The sequence below is a fragment of the Nerophis ophidion genome, linkage group LG21 (genome assembly GCF_033978795.1).
Source record: "Nerophis ophidion isolate RoL-2023_Sa linkage group LG21, RoL_Noph_v1.0, whole genome shotgun sequence".
NCBI classification, from domain to species: Eukaryota; Metazoa; Chordata; class Actinopteri; order Syngnathiformes; family Syngnathidae; genus Nerophis; species Nerophis ophidion.
Window position 1 is genome coordinate 27,523,893 of NC_084631.1, and position 21,959 is coordinate 27,545,851.

General features: G+C 39.1%; 1 protein-coding gene across 1 annotated transcript in view; it reads right to left on the reverse strand.

Moving 5' to 3' along the window:
* kcnh8 (potassium voltage-gated channel, subfamily H (eag-related), member 8) overlaps nucleotides 1–21,959 on the reverse strand; it is a 196,055-nt gene that overhangs the window by 44,312 nt on the left and 129,784 nt on the right. Inside the window, exons 7-9 of the mRNA XM_061882414.1 lie at nucleotides 17,960–18,164; nucleotides 14,705–14,914; nucleotides 7,933–8,132 (exon numbers count right to left, since the gene is read on the reverse strand). Of these exons, the coding sequence (XP_061738398.1) occupies nucleotides 7,933–8,132; nucleotides 14,705–14,914; nucleotides 17,960–18,164 (615 nt within the window). The remainder of the gene's footprint in view (nucleotides 1–7,932; nucleotides 8,133–14,704; nucleotides 14,915–17,959; nucleotides 18,165–21,959) is intronic.

The window sequence follows — 21,959 nt, forward strand, 5'->3', positions numbered from 1 at the left end:
AATGTTGCATTTCTAAATAATATTTAAATAGGAAGAATTGCTCTCGTGTTCAAGCCATTTTGTAGTAAAAAAAAGTAATGATAATAGGAATCCTACTGTTTTTACATTGTTATAGATAGATAGATAGTACTTTATTCATTCCTTCAGGAGAGTTCCTTCAGGAAAATTAAAATTCCAGCAGCAGTGTACAGACTTGAGATTGAATTTAAAAATTAAAACGTAAATAATGGGGGTATAAATGGAAAACAAATAGAAAAATATTACAATAACAATAAAAATAAAAAGCAACAATGAAAATAAAAATATAACAGTAGAAAAAGAATATGACAAGAGAAAATAGGTAGTAGTGACCACGTTTTGAAAAAGTATTGCACTCTTATTGTTTCGCATCCCCTGTCACCCCCCACCCCCAAGAGAGGAGTTGTACAGTCTAATGGCGTGTGGACAAAGGAGTTTTTTAGTGTATTTGTCTTGCACTTGGGATAAAGCAGTCTAGCACTGAACAGGCTCCTCTGGGTACTGATAACGGTAAGCTTATGGCCGTATTTATAATTTTGTTACTTTGAAAAAGCATATTTGACGCACAAAAATTTTGATTTTTGCTGAAATCAAGAAACGTGTACATAAATTTTTTTTTAACTATCTAATTTTGAATTTTAAAACCACTTGTAAAACAGTATAATACAAAAGATGAAACAAATATATTATTGTTGTTGTTATTGGTTTTGTCTAAATTGTGTACAGCTTTCCATTTCTATGCTGATGATACTGTCATATACTGCAGAGCACCTACTCCTGCTGAGGCCTTTAAATATCTACAATATGCATTTGACAGAGTACAAGAACAACTTTGCTATCTTCAACTGGTTTTAAATGCAGGGAAAACAAAGTGTATGTTCTTTACCACATCAAAAACTGTAAAATCAGCACTGTGTGAAAACATTTTAACAAGAAATGGGCAACAAATTAGGTTAGTATCTTCTTTTAAATATTTGGGATTTTTAATTGATGACCACTTGAGTTTTAAAGGCCTTCTGAAATGAGATTTTCTTATTTAAACGGGGATAGCAGGTCCATTCTATGTGTCATACTTGATAATTTCACGATATTGCCATATTTTTGCTGATAGGATTTAGTAGAGAACATCCACGATAACGTTCGCAACTGGAGAAAAGCCCTGCCTCTACCGGAAGTCACAGACGATGACGTCACATGTTGATGGCTCCTCATATATTCACATTGATTTTAATGGGAGCCTCCAACAAAAATAGCTATTCGGACCGAGGAAACGACAATTTCCCCATAAATTTGAGCGAGGATGAAAGATTCATGTTTGAGGATATTGATAGCAATGGACTGCAGGAAAAAAAACAAAAAAAAACGCGATTGCAATCGCGTTGCATTGAGACGGATTCATATGTTTTTAGAGACATTTAGGATAATTCTGGGAAATCCCTTATCCTTCTATTGTGTGTTTTAGTGAGTTTAACAATACCTGATAGTCGGAAGTGTACGTCCACGGCCGGGAGTTGACGCGCAGTGTCTCGGGGAAGTCGACGGCAGCTGTACAGGAGGCACAAGCTCAGCTGATATCCGGAAAGAAGCGACTTATTAACCACAATTTTCTCACCGAAACCTGCTGGTTGACATTCGGTTGGGATCCATGACCGCTCTGATCCATAGTAAAGTTTCACCTCCGTGAATTTTAAACAAGGAATCACCGTGTGTTTGTGTGGCTAAAGGCTAAAGCTTCCCAACTCCGTCTTTCTACTTTGACTTCTCCAATATTAATTGAACAAATTGCAAAAGATTCAGCAACACATATCTCCAAAATACTGTGTAATTATGCCGTTAAAGCAGACTGCTTTTAGCTGTGTGTGTGCGCAGCGCTCATATTCATAACAGTTCGTGACGTCACGCGTACACGTCATCATTACGCAACGTTTTCAAGAAAAAAGTCCCGGTAAATTTAAAATTGCAATTTAGTAAACTAAAAAGGCCTTATTGGCATGTGTTGCAATGTTAATATTTCATCATTGATATTTAAGATATCAGACTGCGTGGTGGATAGTAGTGGGTTTCAGTAGGCCTTTAAGGAGCACATTTAGTATGTTGTAAAAAACTGATACTTTTACTGGGATTTTATTATAGAAACAAGTCTTGCTTTTTTTAGCTATTATTGACCATGGAGATGTGTTGTACATGAATGCTACTGCTGGTTGTCTCCACAAGCTGGATAATGTGTACCACGGGGCACTGAGATTCATCACCAACAGCGCTGCCCTTACTCACCATTGTGTCTTATACTCACTGGTTAACTGGACATCTTTATGGGCTCGACGCCTCAATCATTGGTATGTTTTCATCTACAAAACCATTCTTTGTATCAATCCATCTTAACTATCTTGTCTTTTAACAAAAAACCAAGGAAGTCACAATCTGCGTTCAATGAATGTTCTGCAATTTGTCATACCCAAAGTAAGAACTGAACTGGGCAAGAAAGCATTTAGGTTTTCAGCACCGAAGGCTTGGAATAACCTACAATCGAATATTCAACTTCAAACCCTTGTTACATTGAATGAATTTAAAGCTTCTGTGAAAGGATTGCAGTCTACCTTGTCTGTATGCACATGTGTCATATGAGCAAGTTTAATGTTGTAAATGTGATGTTTTATGTGTTGTTTACTGGTTTTACTGTAACCTTGCTGCTGCCCTCTTGGCCTGGTCTCCCTTGGAAAAGAGATCTTTGATCTCAATGGGATTTTACCTGGTTAAATAAAGGCTAAATAAAAAAAAATAAAGGAATAAAGAAAGCTTAAATAGAACACTGCTGCTAACTTAAAAGCACACAAATACAATTCAAATCCTCCAATCTCAAATTGTTTTTGAGAATGTTGAACATATCAGCGGCCTGTCTCGTTGACTGCACCAAATATGGTGAGCTGGGCTGGCCCATAAGGCTGATCAATGAGCCATCAGAGCTCAGCCGACTGTAATCAAGAGGCTCATCTTTAATTCATCTGTCTGGAATTTATCAGCATGTGACAGCCGTCTCACACATTCTCTCGCCATTCATAGCCTGGAGCCAAGAGCTGCGATGCCTGTATTGTACCCACCGTCCTCCATGGCTCCTTCAGGACACCACAACTAGTTACCTCGCCAATGCTGCCGCACTTACACTAAATGTTCCACCAATTTCAATGTCTTGTGTTTTATTAAGTCTACATTAATAGCATATTACCACTAATTGCTTCCTGCAGCCGAAAACTAGTATACTTGACTGTTGACAATAGAACACTGAGACAAAAACCACCAACACGGCGTTATACCAAGAATATGACTCATATTGACACAAAACATGCATTATTCAAAAAAAATGTTTTAGTACCAGTGAAATAAAATATAACTGGCCGGTTGCAGGGAAAAATAATACATTTAGTGTTTCGTACAGGAATGCATTGAATTTGTGGTGGTGGGTCGCTTGGGGGGATGATGTAATTGTCAAATATCCATAATAAAAGTACCAATATATATATATATATATATATATATATATATATATATATATATATATACATACACACACACGTATTATATATATTATATATATATATGTATTTTCCGCACTATAAGGTGCACCAAAAAACCTCCAATGTTCTCAAAAGCTGACAGTGAGCCTTATAATCCCGTGCGCCTTATATATGGAAATAGACCCCAAAATGGCTCCTATTAAGATACATGCTTACGACGCAGAGTTTAAACTCAAGGCGATCAGTCATGCAGTAGAATACGGGAATAGAGCAGCAGCTAGAGAAATTGGAAGAGACGCTGACTCGATTAATGACGACCTCGACGAGACGGATGCCGTATTCGCCCAACTGTTTGATTCAGACACTGAAGAAGAAAAATTCGAGGGATTTGTGGATGAGGAATAACTTAATAAAGTGAGCTTTACATGTTTATTTTGTGTGTTTTGTTGTGTGACATTTTGTTGAGTTACTGATATATTGTTATTGCTTTGCACTATTTCGAGTGTTACTATTTTGTGATTGCACTAACGTTTGATTTACTGTAACAGTATCAGACTGTTTTTACGTGTTTATTGAATCAATGAAAGGTTCCCCTCCACTATGTGTTTTAAATGTTGCACTACGTGCTATACCTTGCTGTTATTAAAAGATAAACGAAATACCACGTCACTGACTTTGCCTCGGGAAAAATAATAAAACAGCTGTTTATTTATTTTGGGAGTTAACGGAGTTGTCAGAACGCTGGTTTGTTATCTATTAATAAAGGTTGACTGACCTATCTGACTGTTTTGTTGACATTCCCTTTAGCGCAGCTCCATCTAATGGATGCATAACGCAACCCCAGCCTCTACTGCAGCGTCTATTCTATGCGCCTTATAATGCGGTGCATCTTATATATGAACACAGTTTTAAAATAGGCCATTCATTGAAGGTGCGCCTTATAATCCGGTGCGCTTTATAGTGCGGAATATACGGTACATATACACACACACACACACACACATATATATATATATATATATCCATCCATCTTCTACCGCTTATTCCCTTTTGGGGTCGCGGGGGGCGCTGGCGCCTATCTCAGCTACAATCGGGCGGAAGGCAGGGTACACCCTGGACAAGTCGCCACCTCATCGCAGGGCCAACACAGATAGACAGACAACATTCACACTCACATTCACACACTAGGGCCAATTTGGTGTTGCCAATCAACCTATCCCCAGGTGCATGTCTTTGGAAGTGGGAGGAAGCCGGAGTACCCGGAGGGAACCCACGCATTCACGGGGAGAACATGCAAACTCCACACAGAAAGATCCCGAGCCTGGATTTGAACCCAGGACTGCAGGAACTTCGTATTGTGAGGCAGACGCACTAACCCCTCTGCCACCGTGAAGCCCTATATATATATATATATATATATATATATAGTATATATATATATATATATATATATATATATATATATATATAATATATATGTATATATGTATATATATATAATATATATATATATTTATTAGGGCTGCGAATCTTTGGGTGTCCCACGAATCGATTCAATATCGATTCTTGGGGTTGCGATTCGATTAAATATCGATTTTTTTCAATTCAACTTAATTCTCGATTCAAAAACGATATTTTTCCTATTCAAAACGATTCTGTATTCATTAAATACATAGGATTTCAGCAAGCTCTACCCCAGTCTGCTGACATGCTAGCAGAGTAGTATTTTTTTTCTAAAAAGCTTTCGTAATTGTAAAGGACAATGTTTTATCAACTGATTGGAATAATGTAAATGTGTTTCAACTATTAACCGAACTAAAAATATGACTTATTTTATCTTTGTGAAAACATTGGTCACAGTGTGTTGTCAAGCTTATGAGATGCGATGCAAGTGTAAGCCACTGTGACACTATCGTTCTTTTTTTTTTTTTTTAATAAATGTCTAATGATAATGTCAATGAGGGATTTTTAATCACTGCTATGCTGAAATTATAACTAATATTGATACTGTTGTTGATCATATTCATTTTTGTTTCACTACTTTTGGTTTGTTCTGTGTCGTGTTTGTGTCTCCTCTCAATTGCTCTGTTTATTGCAGTTCTGAGTGTCGCTGGATCAGGTTTGGTTTTGGAATTGGATTGCATTGTTATGGTATTGCTGTGTATTGGTTTGTTGGATTAATTTAGAAAATAAAAAATAACTAGATAATTTAAAAAATAAAAAAATTAAAATAAAATCGATTTAAAAAAAAAAGAGAACCGATTCTGAATCGCACGTGAGAATCGCGATTTGTATTCGAATCGATTTTTTCCCACACCCCTAATACATACATACATACAAACAGTCGCAATGAAAAGTTTACATACACTTGTAAAGAACATAATGCTTGTCTTGAGTTTCCAATAATTTCTGCAATTCTTATTTTTTTGTGATAGAGTGATAGGAGCATGTACTTGTTGGTCACCAAAAACATTCATGAAGTTTGGTTCTTTTATGAATTTGTTATGGGTCTACTGAAAATGTGACCAAAACTGCTGGGACAAAAGTATACGTACAGCAATGTTAATATTTGCTTACATGTCCCTTGGCAAGTTTCCCTGCAATAAGGCATTTTTGGTAGCCATCCACAAGCTTCTAGCAAGCTTCCGGTGGAAATTTTGACCAGTGCTCTTGGCAAAATTGGTGCAATTCAGCTAAATTTATTGGTTTTCTGACATGAACTTGTTTCTTTACCACTTTTGACGCGTGTTTGGGGTTATTGTCCTGTTGAAACACCCAACTGCGCTCAGAGACCCAACCTCCGGGCTGATGATTTTAGGTTGTCCAGAAGAACTTGGAGGTAATCCTCCTTTTTCATTGTCCCATTTGCTCTCTGTAAAGCACCAGTTCCATTGAAAGAAAAACAGGCCCAGAACATAATACTACCACCACCATGCTCGACGGTAGGTTTGGTGTTCCTGGGATTAAAGGCCTCACCTTTTCTACTCCAAAAATATAGCTGGGTATTGTGGCCAAACAGGTCAAAAATTATATACCGTATTTCCTTGAATAGCCGCCAGGACGCTAATTATTTTAAAATCTCTTCTCACTCCTGCGCTAATTCAAGGCATGCGGTAAAAGTAAGCAGGCGCTAATAATTTTAAAACCTCTTCTCACCCCTGCGCTTACCAATGGCATGCAGTAAAAATTGAGTGTAATTAAAAGAATAAAAATAAAATAAAAAAGTAAAATAAAATAAAAAATAAAATTGTCCTGCGGCCCAGTTTTTGGGGACCACTGCTCTACATCATGCCATCGTGCCCACCTTTACACCATGCTATCTGCGTGCCGGCCGGACGCATGCATATCGCTGCTTCTCATACGAGATTGCAATGCATACTTGGTCAACGGCCATACCTTTTACACTGATGGTTGTGATATAAACAACTTTAACACTCTTACTAATATGCGCCACACTCTGTGAACCCACACCAAACCCATTTCTGGAGAACATTGGCTCTGTAACACATTATAAACGCAACATAAGAATTACCCAGAATTCCAATGCATCCATGACTCTTGGCTATATTATACACGCGTCCCCAACCCCGCCCACCTCAACCGACGCACGGAGAGGGGGGGCGGGGCTGGGGGGGGGGGGGGGGGGGTTGGTGCTAGTGGGGTGTATAATATAGCCAAGAGTCATGGATGCATTGGAATTCTGGGTAATTCTTATGTTGCGTTTATAAGTGTTACAGAGCCAATGTTCTCCAGAAATGTGTTTGGTGTGGGTTCACAGAGTGTGGCGCATATTAGTAAGAGTTTTAAAGTTGTTTTATATCACAACCATCAGTGTGATCTGTATGGCTGTGGAACACATAGTAAAAGCAAAAAAAAAAACTCCTACGCCATTGTGGAAATGACGACGGGAGAAGCGTCACTCGTGACGTCACGACTTTGACCCGGCGGTAAAAGTAAGCATGCGCTAATATATTTTGGGAGTGAGTTTGACCCGGCAGTAATTCAAGGCAGGCGCATATCACATGCCCGGCAGCTATTCAAGGAATTACGGTATATTATATACACATATATACATATATACATATATATAAATATACACACACACACACAAATTCATACATATACGTGTGTGTGTATACACACACGCTCACACACACAATTATACTCCAAGATGACCTGGGAAAATGAAAAGGGAATAAGTGTCTTTTATTGCAGTCAGTGCGAGACTTTCTATAGAACTGTAGACTAGTTTATTTAGTCACCACACTGATCTACAAGTGTGATTATAATGCACACTGTACATGTTTAGGCTTCATGTCAAAATGGTGTCTTTCTATGTTTTATGCAATGCCACTACGCACCCCTTTGGTCTCCTACAAATATACCTCTTTGTTGTTTGTACCTCATTACAGTCGATGCCGTTGTTGACTGACCAGGTTGTCTGAAAATACTCCAACATTCGCTGCTTCAGGCTGTGCGGCAGGTGATGGACACGGATAAAGTCCTTCAGGTCTTTGGTCCTGGTGTGGTACTGGGACCAGCGGGAGTACATCCTCTGGATTATGGCTGTTACATTGCCAAAGACCAAGGCATGCATCAGTGCTGTGGGTATGCAGTGCAAGAACAAGAGGTAAGTGATGGCAATTTCTTTAGGTCTTTTATTTAGAAAAGATAGAAGTAAAACGCTGGGTTTAGTACTGGGTTTAGATGCACTTCCTGTTTTGCCAGTAAGCGCACACACAGTTGTGGGATGCAATGATTTAATGAAGTAGCAGAATGTACAAAAAGAAACAGCCAACGTGTAGTGGAGGTGTCCAAAGTCTCCGATAAATGCTGCAATATAGCGTCTAAAAAAGGTCAACAAAAATGATGGTTACTCAGCTCAACTTTCTCCTCCCCTTTTATATTGCCCGCCTCTAGTGTCATTTGACACTTTGTGTGAATACCGCGCAACCATATCTACTAGAGATGCGCGGTTTGCGGTCTCATCCGCGGAGTCCGCGGATAAACCGCGGTTGACATGACGAAAAAAATAGATTTTAATTAGATTCGGGCGGGTGGCGTTTGAAGCATCCGGAAATATTTGATATGCAAGGTTCTGTGATCGGTATTCTTTGCCATTCAAAGAGCCATTTAAGACCCGTGTCATTAAGCGAAGAAGACAATAAGAGACGCTATTATCCTCCTGAATGACTGCCGGCAGTCACCCAGATAACAAGTAATAGGACGTGCTACGAAGCCATTGGCTTTGTCGCCTACTACAACATGTACGATCTGCTTGTCAGTCCAGCAACATGTTGTGTGTGGCATCCGCGGCAACACGCACACGACTGCAAGGCATACTGGGTGACACAGAGTACACTAATGGTTGTGATATAAACAATTTTAACACTCTTAGTAATATGCGCCACGCTGTGAAGCCACACCAATTAAGAACGACAAACACATTTCGGGAGAACATCCTCACAGTAACACAACAAATACCCAGAATCCTTTGTATTCCTGGCACTTCCTGACTATTTTATACACCCCGCTAGCAGCAAACCCTGCAACACCCCCCCCCCCTCCCGCGTGCGTCGGTAAGGTGGGGGTGGTTGGGGGCGCGTGGGTGTAAAATATATTCAGGGTGTGTCACGGATACAAAGGATTATGGGTATTTGTTGTGTTGCGTTTATGTTGTGTTACTGTGAGGATGCTCTCCCGAAATGTGTTTGTCAATTTTGTTGGGTGTGGCTTCACAGCGTGGCACATATTAGTAAGTGTTAAAGTTGTTTATATCACAACCATCAGTGTACTTTGTATCACCCAGTATGTCTTTCAATCTTGTACGTGTAATTGCGGAAGCTGCACACAACAAGTTGCCGGACCAACAATAGGTTCGTACATGTTGTTGTCTAAGGCAATGGCTTCACAGCACGCCCTTATTCATGTCATCAGGATGAATGCTATTGGATAGTTGCGGGAACGTTAGCGGCTCAAATTATCATCATTACTCTGTGACGTAGGTTTAAATAGCTCTATGAGTGGTAAAGGCGGTTAACCTCTGATGTATTTCAGCGGACGGGTACGGTCCTGATAAAATGTTGGTTCAGGTGGACGGCGGGTGGATGACGACTTTGGTGATGCGGATGATCTAATTGCCTATCCGCGCATCTCTAATATCTACAAATTTCTGGCTCCTATAGGTAAAAAATGACAGCTTTTAAATCACAGGTGTCAAACTCAAGGCCCGCTTATGTACTTGGCCTTTTTAATCACTGATATCTTACTGGCATGCTTTTATTTTGAAGGTGTGACTTTACGGGCTACATCACAGATGTCAAGGCCTGCGGGCGATATCAGAAACATTTATTCATGTGGAAAAAATATCCCCTAACATTTTTGACAATCAAAGCATGATCTTAACAATCCACATGTTGTATTATCCAAACACAGAATTGTAGCTCATCTCCTCTAAATGAAAGTGCTCCTAAATCAGAAATACAAATTCTGTATTCCTACAAAATAGAAAATCTGGCAAGAAAACAGCGCGTTGTGGGTATTTTTTTGAATTGTTTGAAAAATCATTATGTTTAAAAACTTTTCAGTAAAGCAAATTATTGTCCAGTTAAAACTTTTAAAATGATCTGTCTCGGGTACACTTAGTGATGAAAAATTATCTCTTTCTGCGGTTATCGCAATTCATTTTGAGTGAACAAAATTTGATTAATCGCGATTAATCTAATTTTATAAGTCTCTGCAGAGAGTGGTGAGGACGGAGGGAAAGATCATAAAGACTCCTCTTCCTCCTATCCAGTAGATCGCAAAAAGCCGCTGCCTGACCAGGGCTCAGAAAATCTGCAGAGACTCCTCCCACCCCAACCAAGGATTGTTTTAACTGCTAGACTTTAGAAAAAGGTTCCGCAGCCTCCGAAGCAGAACCTACAGGTTCTGTAACAGCTTCTTCCCTCAGGCCGTAAGACTCTTGAACGCATCAAAATTATCCCTTCAATTCCCCCCAAAAATAGATTAACTCGCTGGAATAAAAACACAATATGATATACATCCATAAACCTGGATGCATATCAAAAAGTGAAATATATATTTATCTTTAGAGTAATCTATTTATTTATACCTGCACCTTATTGCTTTTTTATCCTGCACTACCATGAGCTAATGCAACGAAATTTTGATCTTATCTGTACTGTAAACTTCAAATTTGGAAGTCTAAGTCTAAGTCTAATTAAATATTTTAATCATTTGAGAGCCCTAGCCCTAAAATATTGATTTCTTCAAAAATTTGGTAGGTGCGGCTTGAAGGCCTACTGAAATGAGATTTTCTTATTCAAACGGGGATAGCAGGTCCATTCTATGTGTCATACTTGATCATTTCGCGATATTGCCATATTTTTGCTATAAGGATTTAGTAGAGAAAATCGACGAAAAAGTTCGCAACTCTTGGTCGCTAATAAAAAAGCCTTGCCTGTACCGGAAGTAGCAGACGATGTGCGCATGATGTCACTGGTTGCAGAGCTCCTCACATCCTCACATTGTTTACAATCATGGACACCAGCAGCTAGAGCGATTCGGACCAAGAAAGCGACAATTTCCCCATTAATTTGAGCGAGGATGAAAGATTTGTGAATGAGGATAGTGAGAGTGAAGGACTAGAAGAACTAAAAATACAAAGTTAAAAAAATATAAATAAAAGTTAAAAAAGTGGGAGTGAATCAGATGTTATTAAACACATTTACTAGGATAATTCCGGAAAATCCCTTATCTGCTTTTTGTGTTACTAGCGTTTTAATGAGATTATTTGGTACCTGAAAGTCGGAGGGGTGTGGTCACGGGTGTGGTGACCGCCAGTGTCTCTGAGGGAAGCCACGCAGCTGCAGGGGGAAGCAAGCTCCGCTCATGTCTACTGTAAGAGCCGACTTATTACCACAATTTTCTCACCGAAACTTGCCGGTTGACATGTGGTCGGGAACCATGTTCGCTTTACCGCTCTGTTCCATTGTTAAGCTTCACCTTCGGGAATTTTAAACAAGGAAATACCGGCTGTGTTTGTGTTGCTAAAGGCAGCTGCGAAACACCGCTTCCCACCTCCATCTTTCTACTTTGACTTCTCCATTATTAATTGAACAAATTGCAAAAGATTCAGCAACACAGATGTTCAGAATAATGTGTAATTATGCGATTAAAGCAGACTACTTATAGCTTGGATCGGGCTGGAAAAAATGTCCGCTACAACCGGTGACGTCAACGCATGCGTCGTCATACCACGACGTTTTCAACAGCATACATCCCGTGAAATTTAAATGAGCAATTTAGTAAACTAGAAAAGCCGTATTGGCATGTGTTGCAATGTTAAGAATTCATCATTGATATATAAACTATCAGACTGTGTGGTTGGTAGTAGTGGGTTTCAGTAGGCCTTTAAATGCTGGTGCGCTCTATAGCCAGGAAAGTGCGGTACTGAATATGAGGCGATTATACATAATCTACATTCAGATACAACATATTCGCTGTAACAAGCGGCCCTCAGAGGGCAGTCATTAATCCGATGCGGCCCTCAATGAAAACGAGTTTGACACCCCTGTTTAAAGGGGTAACAGACTTTTGTACCATTCAGTATTCGTCAGACCTTTTGGAACAAATTACTAATGAAAACTGCTGAATGTCATCAATGGATGATTGTCCATAGTGAAGCAGCGAGTAGTGTGTGTACGTTCCGGTGTGTGCAGCTGAAGCAGCCTCCAGGCGGAAAGGTAAATTTAACATTCAGCAGGAAAAGGGTGAAATACGCACAGGGGAAAACCCGCACAACCGTTACCTCTCTTCACCCCTAAAAGCCAAAGTTAGTCCAACATGCAGGTTGAAACTGGATTAGACCAACGTAATTAGATCTGCTTGAATAATGTGTCTGCAAAATTAGATAGATAGTACTTTATTTATATAAAATTACAGTTGTGATCAAAATTATTCAACCCCCACACAATTTTGGTGTTTTAGCAAGTAGGACATTTATTCCGTATTTCGTTTATGGTCATATCAAATAAAGATGCATTAAATAGACAAATGCAACTTGAATTACAGCATTATATTTTGTAACATACCGAACATAGTCATTTCTCTTAATATCTTATTGACAAAATTATTCAACCCCTTGAAGATCAGAACTCTTAAGAACATAATTTGAATAAGGTCTTTTCAAATCAGGTGTTGAAAACACCTGTAGATGTGATTAGAACCATAACGAGCAACAATTAAACTGATTGAAAAAGACTGACGCTCAGCTTCTTGTAGATGGTCAATGATGTATTTGCAACATGGTGAAGTCCAGGGAGTGGTCAAAGAATTCAAGAGAGGAGGTAATTTCTCTTCATAAGAAAGGATATGGATATAAGAAAATAGCAAATACATTACACATTCCAAGAGACACAGTTGGGAGCATAATTCGCAAGTTTAAAGCTAAAGGCACAGTGGAAACACTACCTGAGCGTGGTAGAAAGAGGATGCTGTGTGCAACTGCTGTCCGGTATTTGAAGCATACAGTGGTGAAAAACCTCCGGGTAACAGGACATTGCAGAGGGGGGAACGCAGGTTTCGTCCCAGACAATAAGGCGCGCACTACGAGATGAAGGCCTCCATGCCAGAACTCCCAGGCGCACCCCACTTCTGACTACCAGGCACAAGAAAAATAGACTCCAGTATGCCAAAAATCATCTGGACAAACCCTAAAGGTTTTGGGAAACTGTTCTATGGAGTCCATCCATTTTTTTTCCGTTTCCTACCGCTTATTCCCTTTCGGGGTCGCGGGGGGCGCTGGCGCCTATCTCAGCTACAATCGGGCGGAAGGCGGGGTACACCCTGGACAAGTCGCCACCTCATCGCAGGGCCAACACAGATAGACAGACAACATTCACACTCACATTCACACACTATGGCCAATTTAGTGTTGCCAATCAACCTATCCCCAGGTGCATGTCTTTGGAAGTGGGAGGAAGCCGGAGTACCCGGAGGGAACCCACGCATTCACGGGGAGAACATGCAAACTCCACACAGAAAGATCCCGAGCCTGGATTTGAACCCAGGACTGCAGGACCTTCGTATTGTGAGGCAGACGCACTAACCCCTCTGCCACCGTGGAGTGATGAGACAAAAGTGGAACTCTTTGGGCCTATGAATCAACGTTATGTCTGGAGGAGAAAAAATGAAGCTTATAAAAAGAAGAACACCTTCCTACTGTTAAGCATGGTGGGGGGGTCAATCATGCTCTGGGGCTGTTTCTCTGCCTCAGGTACCGGGATTCTCCAGCGCGTTCAAGGCATTATGAATTCTATTTCCTACCAGGATATATTAGCTGCAAATGTCATGAAGTCAGTGACGAAGCTGAGGCTTGGGAGACGTTGGACCTTCCAACAGGACAACGATCCCAAGCATACCTCCAAATCAACATCAGACTGATTGCAGAAGAAGGGCTGGAAGACTCTGGAGTGGCCTTCACAGTCGCCAGACCTAAATCCTATAGAAAACCTGTGGTGGGACTTGAAGAAGGCAGTTGCAGCACGCAAGCCCAAGAATATGAATGAACTGGAGGCCTTTGCCCAAGAGGAATGGGCTAAAATACTTGTCGATCGTTGCAAGAAGCTTGTGTCCGGTTATGTATCACGTTTGAAGGATGTAATTATGGCCAAAGGGTATTCTACTATGTACTAAAGATGCATGTAACTAGGGGGTTGAATAATTTTGTCAATGAGATATTAAGAGAAAAGTCCTTTTTTGATATTTTGTAAAATACCGTGTTACAATTTAAGTTACACTTGTCTATTTGACACATCTTTATTTGATACGACTATAAACAAAATACGGAATAAATGTCCAACTTGCTAAAACACCAAAATTGTGTGAGGGTTGAATAATTTTGATCACAACTGTATAATTAAACGAAGGGTACAATTTTGCAGTCTCCTCTACTCGGATTCGTCATCTACTAATATCGCAGGTTAAAAACACGTTTAAAAAACAACAATAAAAGGGCTTGTTTTTATCGACACGCTGAGGGAGGGTCACTAAACAATTTGAACTAGTTTACTTATTCTAATGCATGTGATGGAGAAACATGTGTGGTTGTCCAATATTCAGTCTTATTTATGACAATTCATGTACAGCCATCTCCATTGCTTTGTGCGTACCTCCTACGAGCATGACGCAAATGGAAAAGATCTTCTCAGCGTCAGTGTTGGCCGACACGTTTCCGAAGCCCACGCTGGTGAGGCTGCTGAGGGTAAAGTATAGCGAGGCCACGTAAATGCTGCGGATGGAAGGGCCGCTGGCGGTGCTGTTCACGTTTTCGATGGCGAAGTACGGCGACTCCAGGCGCTTAGCCAACTCGTGCAGCCAGCCTGGTTACACGAACAGAGAGAAAACAGAAATATTATTACTTACTTGTTAGGGTGCCCTTAATAAATTACACAATTGTCTTTCTATGAGCCCACTATCTGCTCTGATCAAAAGAAAAAAAGATTGATGCTTCAAAACTGGGCTTCACATTTCGTTTTTGACCCAGTTTAGCTTAGCTAAGATAAAAGGAAGCTAGCAACAAGTGTTTCAGTTAGGGCCTTTTTTTTATATCTCGATGTTTTTAGGCCATATCACGATACACGATATATATCTCGATATTTTGCTTTAGCCTTGAATAAACACTTGATGCATATATTCTCAACAGTATGATGACTCTATGTGTCTACATTAAAACATTCTTCTTTGCACAGCATTAATACATGCTCATTTTAAATTTTAAACTTATGGGTTCTTGTCTTACATAAGGATTGTGAATGATAGGCAATTTACCTGCAGTTCCCCTTTAACTCTTTATTAAGTGTTTTTTCTTGAAAATATGAGGGTTTCCCAACCTGCTCTAAGTGACATAATTTCAGTTGGCGCTAATGTAATGCAAATTGACTTGGTAAAACTATAATAGCTGAGTTTCATTATGTACCAATGTTCAGCTGGGTTAGAGCAGGACTTTTTCCATCACATACAGTATGTGTCGTGGTTGAAGTGATTACACAGTACTCCACTGTGCTTTCTAGCTGTAATAATCCCCAGAATGCTCATCCAACAGTCGCAGACACCTGAGCATCTCCTCCAGTCCTAAATGTCCATTGTAAGAGAATGGATTGAACAGAAGCATATCAGATGCTTTGAAAGCATCACTAATCCCTGGTCAAGCCAGAATGGAGACATGCAGGGGATCCCCGGAGAGTCCCCTGCAGACACTGATGAATGGTAATTGGATGGAAGCCCCTCACAGCTGTCCGACTTCAACGCACGTTGAGCATCAGAAATGCATAATTAGGATACAAAACATTAATCGTGCCTCCTGTACCCCGACTGCGTTACTTTATGACACTGAGACGCGGTAATTGGTCAAGAAGAATGGCTGTCGTGGTCGCTCTCACGGCCCAGTCAATGCTGACCCGGAACTGCTTCGATGAAGACAACAGCGAGAGGTAATTGTGAGCGAAACAGTTCATCGATACCGACCAGAAATCAGCCCAAGAGGGCTCATTATAAGAGAAACCTGCGCAATGAGGATGGGAAACCTTGCGTCGCTTCAGTAATTACCAGAAAAATCACAACTTTTCACTCACTATCACCGGGAAACAGCTGAATCCATAAAAATTATGATTCATCATCATCTATATGCAGCTTTTTCCATTCCAGGTGTGTTTAATTCTGCATCAGGCAAAGGTGGATGGCTGAAGCAGAACTGTTGTTACTACCATGTTTTATCAGTTTCTAATCAAAATTACCATTCATTACCAACACCTTGTTAACACTGTAAACATTGACCTTAAAGGGGAACATTTAAAAGGGTTAAAAACAATAAAAATCAGTTACCAGTGGCTTGTTGTATTTGTTGAAGTTTTTTTCAAAATTTTACCGGTCCCGGAATATCCCTAAATAAAGCTTTAGAGTGCCTTATTTTCGCTATCTTCGAAACCACTATCCATTTTCCTGTGACGTCATACAGTGCTGCCAATGTCAACAAACAATGGGAATACCACAGCAAGATATAGGGACATCAGCTCGGATTCAGACTCAGATTTCAGCGGCTTAAGCGATTCAACAGATTACGCATGTATTGAAACAAATAGTTGGAGTATGAAAGTATTGAAGAAGAAACTGAAGCTATTGAGCGAATAGCTATTGACGCTACTCATAGCCATAGCATGGCCGAATAGCTGCGTTAGCAACCGCTGTAAAATGTGCGGACCAAACGATCAGGACTTTCGCATTTTGTGATAATGGAGCAACTTAAATCCGTCGATTGGTAAGTGTTATTTTCGCATTAAATGTGGGTGGAAGGAAACGTAATATAGTTGCAAATGCATCTGCAGGTTATCCATACATCTCTGTGCCATGTCTGCTTTAGCACCGCCGGTAAATAGCATGTTAGCATCGATTAGCTGGCAGTCACGCCGCGACCAAATATGTCTGATTAGCACATAAGTCAACAACAAAACTCACCTTTACGATTTTGTTGACTTTATCGTTGCAAATGCATCTGCAGGTTATCCATACATCTCTGTGTCATGTCTGTCATCGCCGGTCAAATGTGAAGACACTACAGCACATTCAATGGGGGTCTGGCGGCAGACACTTTCGCATCTTCGGTGCAACTTGAATCCCTCCCTGTTAGTGTTGTTACACCCTCCGACAACACACCGACGAGGCATGATGTCTCCAAGGTTCCAAAAAATAGTCGAAAAAACGGAAAATAACAGAGCTGAGACCAGTGTGTGTAATGTGTAGAAAATGAAAATGGCGGCTGTATTACCTCGGTGACGTCACGTTCTGACGTCATCGCCACCAGAGCAATAAACAGAAAGGCGCTTAATTCGCCAAAATTCACTCATTTAGAGTTCGGAAATCGGTTAAAAAAATATGTGGTCTTTTTTCTGCACCATCAAGGTATATATTGACGCTTACATAGGTAATAATAATAATAATAATGGATTAGATTTATATCGCGCTTTTCTATTGTTATATACTCAAAGCGCTCACAGAGAAGTGGGAACCCATCATTCATTCACACCTGGTGGTGGTAAGCTACATCTGTGTTCTTATCTTACTGTACATAAGAATTGTGAATGATTGGCAAAATTCTAAAATAACTGCAGTTACCCTTTAAACTTTCCCTAATGTGTTGTGATTTTTTCAGGTGTAATTTCTATAACTTACATGGAGTTCACCATCATTTACTGAAAATACAGTATATTAACCTAACTATATGGCACATCTTACCAAAGCCTGTTACTGTACTGCAGTTATGGAGGATTATGTAGTTTTTTTCAATTTTATTCAGGTTTTGCAAAGCCTTAGTGAGGTTCAAGTTGACAAAATATGGTCCAGTCAGAAGCAAAATATACCGTAGTGCTCACCAATGTCCCAGTTGTAGGCGTTGGCCTCCATCTCCATCTTGCCGATGATGTACCAGATGCAGGCCATCCAGTGGGCCAGCAGGGCAAACATGGACATTAGCAGGGTCAGAACCACGGTGCTGTGATGCGAGTAGCGGTCCATTTTCTGCAGGAGGCGTAGCAAGCGCAGCAGGCGCACTGTTTTTAACAAGTGCACTACAGACACCTGGAGGTAAAGATAAAAATGACGCGGGGTCAGGATATCAGAAGAAGGGACGCAACCGTCCTCCTTGTGATGTCTGGCGCCGTTTCCCTCGCCAGTAGAGTCATCAACTGTATCGTGCAGTCATTGTTTAGCAGGATGTAGGACAAGGATGATGGCTAACCATTCCGTTGGGGACCTACTCCATGTGCGCGTGCATGGACGGCGGGTTGAGTCTGAGAAAGTGGGGCATAGTAAATGCTGCAGAAGATTTATGTTTACCTGTCTACAGGCCTCGAACTTTAACTTTTTAAGGTCAAGACAAGTGTTGTCTTAAAGGAGGGCTCATATTTTAGGGCACCAAGGCAAGTTGGAGGGGCACCAAGGCAAACACTATTTTCTTTCGAGGCAGGGGCTTCAAAGCATACATGCATGCATACATACATACGGTACATACACACATATATATACACATACACATATATATATATATATATATATATATATATATATATATATATATATATTTATATATATAGATATAAATATATATATATATTCATATATATATATACATATATATTTATGTATATATATACATACATAAATATCTATATATATATGTATGTATATATATATATGTATATATATATATATATAGATATATACATATATATATATATATATATATAGATATATACATATATATATATATATATAAATATATATATATATATAAATATATATATTTATATATATGTATACATATATATTTATGTATATATATATACATACATAAATATATATATATATATATATACATACATAAATATATATATATGTATATATATATATATATATATATATATACATATATATATATATATATATATATATATATATGTATGTATGTATATACAAACCCTGTTTCCATATGAGTTGGCAAATTGTGTTAGATGTAAATATAAATGTAATACAATGATTTGCTAATCCTTTTCAACCAATATTCAATTGAATGCACTACAAAGACAAGATATTTGATGTTCAAACTCATAAATTATTATTATTTTTTGAAAATAATAATTAATTTAGAATTTCTTGGCTGCAACACGTGCCAAAGTAGTTGGAAAAGGGCATGTTCACCACTGTGTTCCATCACCTTTTCTCTCTTAACAACACTCAATAAACGTTTGGGAACTGAGGAAATTAATTGTTGAAGCTTTGAAAGGTATTTCTTTCCCATTCTTGTTTTATGTAGAGCTTCAGTCGTTCAACAGTCCGGGGTCTCCGCTGTCGTATTTTACGCTTCATAATGTGCCACACATTTTCGATGGGAGACAGGTCTGGAATGCAGGCGGGCCAGGAAAGTATCAACACTCTTTTTTTTACGAAGCCACGTAACACGTGCTGACTGTGGCTTGGCATTGTTATGCTGAAAAAGACGGCGCTTCGATGGCAGCATATGTTGTTCCAAAACCTGTATGTACCTTTCAGAATTAATGGTGCCTTCACAGATGTGTAAGTTACCCATGCCTTGGACACTAATCATCACAGATGCAGGCTTTTGAACTTTGCATCAATAACAGTCGGGATGGTTCGTTTCCCCTTTGGTCCGGATGACACGATGTCGAATATTTACAAAAACAATTTGAAGTGATTTCTCCAGATTCTCTGAACCGCAGATGTTGAAATCCCTACATTTCTTGCAATTGCAATTTGAGAAACGTTGTTCTTAAACTGTTTGACTATTTGCTCACGCAGTTGTGGACAAAGGGGTGTACCTCGCCCCATCCTTTCTTGGGAAAGACTGATTTTTATACCCAATCATGGCACCCACCTGTTCTCAAGTAGCCTGCACACCTGTGGGATGTTCCAAATAAGTGTTTGATGAGCATTCCACAACTTTATCAGTATTTAATGCCTCCTTTCCCAACTTCTTTGTCACGTGTTGCTGGAATCAAATTCTAAAGTTTATGATTATTTGCAAAAAAAAAAAAAAAAAGTTTATCAGTTTGAAAATCAAATATGTTGTCTTTATAGCATATTCAAGTGCTCCATCACGCCTGTGCTAACAAAATAAGAGTCTCCCAAAGCCAGCGCAAACAAGCTATCAAGATACGGAGTTTGCCCCCAATGTATTTATTGTAAAGTGTATAAAAATGAATATGGAAGCTGGACAAATAAGATGCCAAAAACCAACGACTTTCATGTGGTATTAGACGGAAAAGAGGAACTTTTTTTCTCCTCCATTTGAAAACGTGGACGTTACCAGCACTATACTGTCTGATTCCAATCAATGCAAGTCATCAGAATCAGGTAATACACCAATTTATATTCCTGTCTTCATGAAAGACAGGAATCTATATGTTAAACATGCATGTATATTCATTAAAACACCTTTAACATGTCAACAAAAACGGCAAAATAAATAAATATAAATTATATACTGTATATATAAATGTATGTATGTCTATGTATATATATATATATATATACATATATAAATGTATGTATGTCTATGTATATATATATATATATATGAAATGTGTGTGTATGTATATGTATTTATGAGGTAAATCACCTCGACTTGGTGATAAGCGTTGAAAAACTTATTGGGGTGTTACCATTTAGTGGTCAATTGTACGGAATATGTACTGTACTGTGCAATCTACTAATAAAAGTTTCAATCAGTCAATGAATGCCTACTGAGCCTATAGTGCTGTTAATTTATTGTGGCTCAATGTACCTTATTTTAATGAACTATTATTTAATATATATCATTGTTTTAGTTGGTTAAGAGATATTCCTGGCTCTGAATTTGCTCATTGCTATTTTTATGTTTTTGTGCATTATTTGTTGCTTTAATCATTAAACAATCAAGTTACTCATCAGTTACTCAGTACTTGAGTAGTTTTTTCACAACATACTTTTTACTTTTACTCAAGTAAATATTTGGGTGACTATTCCTTACTTTTACTTGAGTAATAAACCTCTAAAGTAACAGTACTCTTACTTGAGTACAATTTCTGGCTACTCTACCCACCTCTGTTCACGCTGTAGCTGTGAGGAACGTGATGCAGCGCGAGGGGTAATGAAGCCTCCTACCAAGCCTTTAGGGAGCGGCTTCATCTTCTTGCCACCATCTATCCTCACCTCGCTTCCCACCTATTGTGACTCCCCTTTCCTCCCTCCGCAGCAAGTAAGCAACACGCACACTTCCTCCTGACTCTTTCTCCTTCATCTCTTCCCTCCATCTCACCTGTGTCACCCCTTTCCGTTTCCTCTTTTATCTGTGCTTTTTATCCACAACAAACTACATTTTATTTTGTATATGCAGCAGTATGCTAGTTAGTCTTGTCCAGATACCAATATTTTGGTACCAATACCAATGTGTATTTAGATACTCCTTAAAATGAAGGAGACCATAAACAAATGTCATTATCAATAATAATAATATATTTTATTTGCAAAAAGCACTTTACGTTGAGCAAACAACCTCAAAGTGCCACAGTGTAAAAAATAGTAATAATAAAATAAATAAAATATAAAACTAGAAAGAGCCCAATAGCTAAAACCTGCATGCATGTCTATAGAAAGGCTTTTTTAAAAAGATGGGTTTTTAAGCCTTTTTTAAAAGCAGTGGTCAGGGAGAGCCTTCCACATGCAGCGGACCACAAAGCCTGGTCTCCCATTGTTCGAAGCTTTGTCCGTGGAGGTTGGAGGAGGTTATTGGCTTTATTTTATCGGAAATGCATGAAATATGTTTTTTAATTGCAGTCAAAGTAGAATGTATGCAGGAAATAAGTTGTTGAACATACT